The sequence below is a fragment of the Varanus komodoensis genome, unplaced genomic scaffold, assembly GCF_004798865.1.
Source record: "Varanus komodoensis strain SLA01 unplaced genomic scaffold, ASM479886v1 scaffold1457, whole genome shotgun sequence".
NCBI classification, from domain to species: Eukaryota; Metazoa; Chordata; class Lepidosauria; order Squamata; family Varanidae; genus Varanus; species Varanus komodoensis.
In genome coordinates this window covers 21196-24381 of record NW_025335426.1, presented here as the reverse complement: position 1 = coordinate 24381, position 3186 = coordinate 21196, and the positions used below count along the sequence as shown (strand labels likewise).

Here is a 3186-nt window from a genome sequence, read left to right as displayed (position 1 = left end):
AGTCACGTGAAAAACGTTCATGGGGCTCTCAGCCACTACTTCAAAATTGATGGGGCAGAGCGCTGCTTCCCCACACAGCTCCTCCCTGTCGATCCTGTCGCTCACGTACAGGTTCCCGGTTTCGGCGCTGATGCTGAAGGGCTGCCCCTTCCCCAGGGAGAGGGTTTGCAGATTGTGATTTCCTGTCTCAAGTCTCAAATCTTTGGCAAGATTTCCCACAACTGAACCTTGCTCCATTTCCTCTGGGATGGAATACCGAATCTGCTCTGAGGCCGTTTGGCAAAAGAAAGGCACCAAGAAGAAAAGCACTCGCCTCCTCGCAGCCCCGTCCTCTGCCTGGCTGCCCATTGCACCTCCTGGAAATGTCCTTTTGTATGATCAGACCAACTGCCGCCCCAGTCTTAGAACCGATGCCAAAATCTTCTACGAGGCAGCATGAGTCGGGCCACTCCTTGCTTCCAAGTTCATAGACGCCGCGGTGTTTTCCTTTTCTCAGCAACGATGTTTGCACATTCCTGTCTACTGCTCTTTCCTGGATCAGCAGTCCGTGAACGAGCCGTCGCTTTGCAGGAAGCCTGCGCCGGTGGATGCCCAGCTTCTTCTCCAGGGGATCTGCCTTGGTCAACAGCGGCACTCAGAGGCCCAGATGGAGAACTGCAAGGCAAGCTTTGCTTTTAATCTCAGGACTTGGATGGGATTCCCAGCCGTTTTGATGCTTATTTATTGTAACTGAGGCAAAAGGTGTCATATGGCCCATGGTATTTTTAGAACGTTGTTTCTGAGTTTTATCAACAGGAGAAGCAGAAACTCAGTTTCTCTCAAAAAAGCACAAGGGGAGAATCCAGGAATATATTTCTATGTTTCTGTATTCTGTTCTTCAGGTGGAAACAGTAGCTGTTCTGCCACTCACCAAGTTTCCCAGGTCGCTTTTGCAATTTCCTCAAACTTACCCACCTGAGTGCTGAAGAATTCCTGAGGAAAGGCCCAATTGTGAAATAAAAACACAGTAACTGAAGCAAAGCATTTTGTCACTTGCACACGCTCCCAAGGTATTTTCAAATTACACAGGGAGAGAGATATTCCCACTAATGACCGCATGCTTCAGAGAGAGCTCTGCAGCCTGATTGGTGAACATGCCTCTGGGTTAACGTATTTGTTGATTTGCGTATTTGAAATAACTTTCACTGAATCTTTATGTTTGCATTGTGTGATGCAGGTGGTTCACTTTAGGTCCTTGATGTAATGTTCCCCTGCCAACAGCAGAATGTATTACTCCATTCATGAAATGCACTGTTTACATTTCTTTTTTCCCTTTCCTGTCATTCCATGATTTGCAGCTGGTTCTGCCACCCCGATATGATACGGCAAGCAAAGCAAACCAAAGTGACCCCTCCGTCGGGCTCCAAACCCCAAGCCTTGGCCCTGGCTGCACTTTATTTCACCCAGAGGCTGCATGTAATGTGCTCTTCATCTTGCCATCCACCGCATTATCAGTAAGATGATAATGTGATTTACGTCCTGTAAGTGCCATGGAAGAGCATCTGGTTTACTTCTGAGTAGACATGCAGCTGTTCCTTACATGGGAGAAAAGCATGGAAGCAGCACTGCAGTTGCCTTTAGGCTCTGAACGTACTTTTAGGGCCTGGAATTACTCTTCAGTTCACTGGGCGAGAGAGAGAGAGGCCAAGAAAGGAGGGCAAGGGAGGCAGGAAAGCAACTGAAGGTTGACTTTGCTGGTCTTCTCAGAGGTCCTACTTTTTATCAAAGACCAACAGAACACTTCTGCTTGCAGCACCATTCCACCCTCATCCCACAGAAGAGTGAAGCAGAGATGCAAAGATCTGGCTTGAATCCACCTCTTGTGCTTCCCAGGAGGTGACCAAGCTGAGATCAAGTACAAATGCTTGGGAATGCTGGTGGACCTCTTCTTTGCAGAAGCCTGCAGCACTCTGTGCAAATTATGCAAAGGTATGCGCAGTCCACAAGTCACATGAGCAGAGCTCCACTTGCACAACAGCTGTGTGCAGGGTGCAGGTGTGTGCACAAGGTGGTCCTGCAAACTCATTTGCACATGCCCCCGGCTGGATGCCCAACTGCACGCTAGGTGCAAGGCAGACTTGAGACAGGAAAAAAGGAGCCCGGAGGAGATCCAAAGGATTCCCACCACCAAATTGGACTCTTCCCACATTGCTACACTGAAGCCACTCTTCTCCTCTCCAGAAAAGTGCCCGTACGGTACACACTGGAATATTTACCTCAGAAAATTGCAGCATATAAGTTATCATGATATAATAATGGCATAAAGATATCAGGGATACAAATGCAGAAATAGCGCGGTGAGGACAGATTGAGGTGAATGCCACATGATGTACGAGTGGTTTGAGCATTATGAAGCTGGAAAAATGTTCAGTGCAGATCCTCTGCCCCACCACCAACCCAGGTCTCAACACTTTACGATCCACTTCAAGAAAAGAAGCTACATAAAATATAAACTGAACAATCCAAGCTAAAATATACCATGAGTGCGTAATTGAGGCAATCATGCAATGCAAGCCATTCCAGAATGAAAGCTTACCTTGTCAACTTCCTCCATCAAAGAATCAGTATTATTTACCACATTGTCTCCAAAAGGCACACCAGATCTTTCCCTGCTAAGAATATTGTCAGTAACCTGAACATTGGGTGTTACAAAGGTGAACTCATTTCGCTTGGACTCAGAGGAAAGGCAAAGCTGGTAGGAGTATGGCAGAGTTCCCTCCTCAAAGTTGGGGGGGAAGAAGGCTCCGGCCTTGGGGTGGGGGAGCGGCCCGAGGCACTGCAGGAAGGTGGGGCTCCCAGAGTGCCGCAGCCTCATGGCCACGGCCAGGATCACGGTCAGCAGGAAGAGGAAGGACATGACGGCCAAGGCCAGCACCAGGTAGAACTGCAGCTCCGCCTGGGTCTCGGTGCTGCCCGGCTGGCTCTTCATCTCAGGAAGGGCCTCCTGGAAGTTCTCGGCAAAGACCAGGTTCAGGGTGGCGGTGGCCGAGAGGGGCGGCCGCCCGTTGTCCTTCACCAGCACCACCAGCTTCTGCTTGGCCACGTCTCTCTCCGTGAAGGGCCGGGCCGTCCTGACCTCACCCGTGTGAGCCCCCACAGTGAAGAGGGTGGGCTCCGTGGCCTGGGCCAGGTGGTAGGAGAGCCAGG

The 3186-nt window shown here is 50.0% G+C and overlaps 1 protein-coding gene across 1 annotated transcript in view; it reads right to left on the bottom strand.

Moving 5' to 3' along the window:
- Nucleotides 1-6: 6 nt before the first annotated feature.
- LOC123020227 (protocadherin gamma-B3-like) overlaps nt 7-3186 on the bottom strand; it is a gene marked incomplete at its 3' end in the record, with an annotated part of 5389 nt that continues 2209 nt past the window's right edge. Inside the window, exons 2-3 of the mRNA XM_044423665.1 lie at nt 2576-3181; nt 7-147 (exon numbers count right to left, since the gene is read on the bottom strand). Of these exons, the coding sequence (XP_044279600.1) occupies nt 7-147; nt 2576-3181 (747 nt within the window). The remainder of the gene's footprint in view (nt 148-2575; nt 3182-3186) is intronic.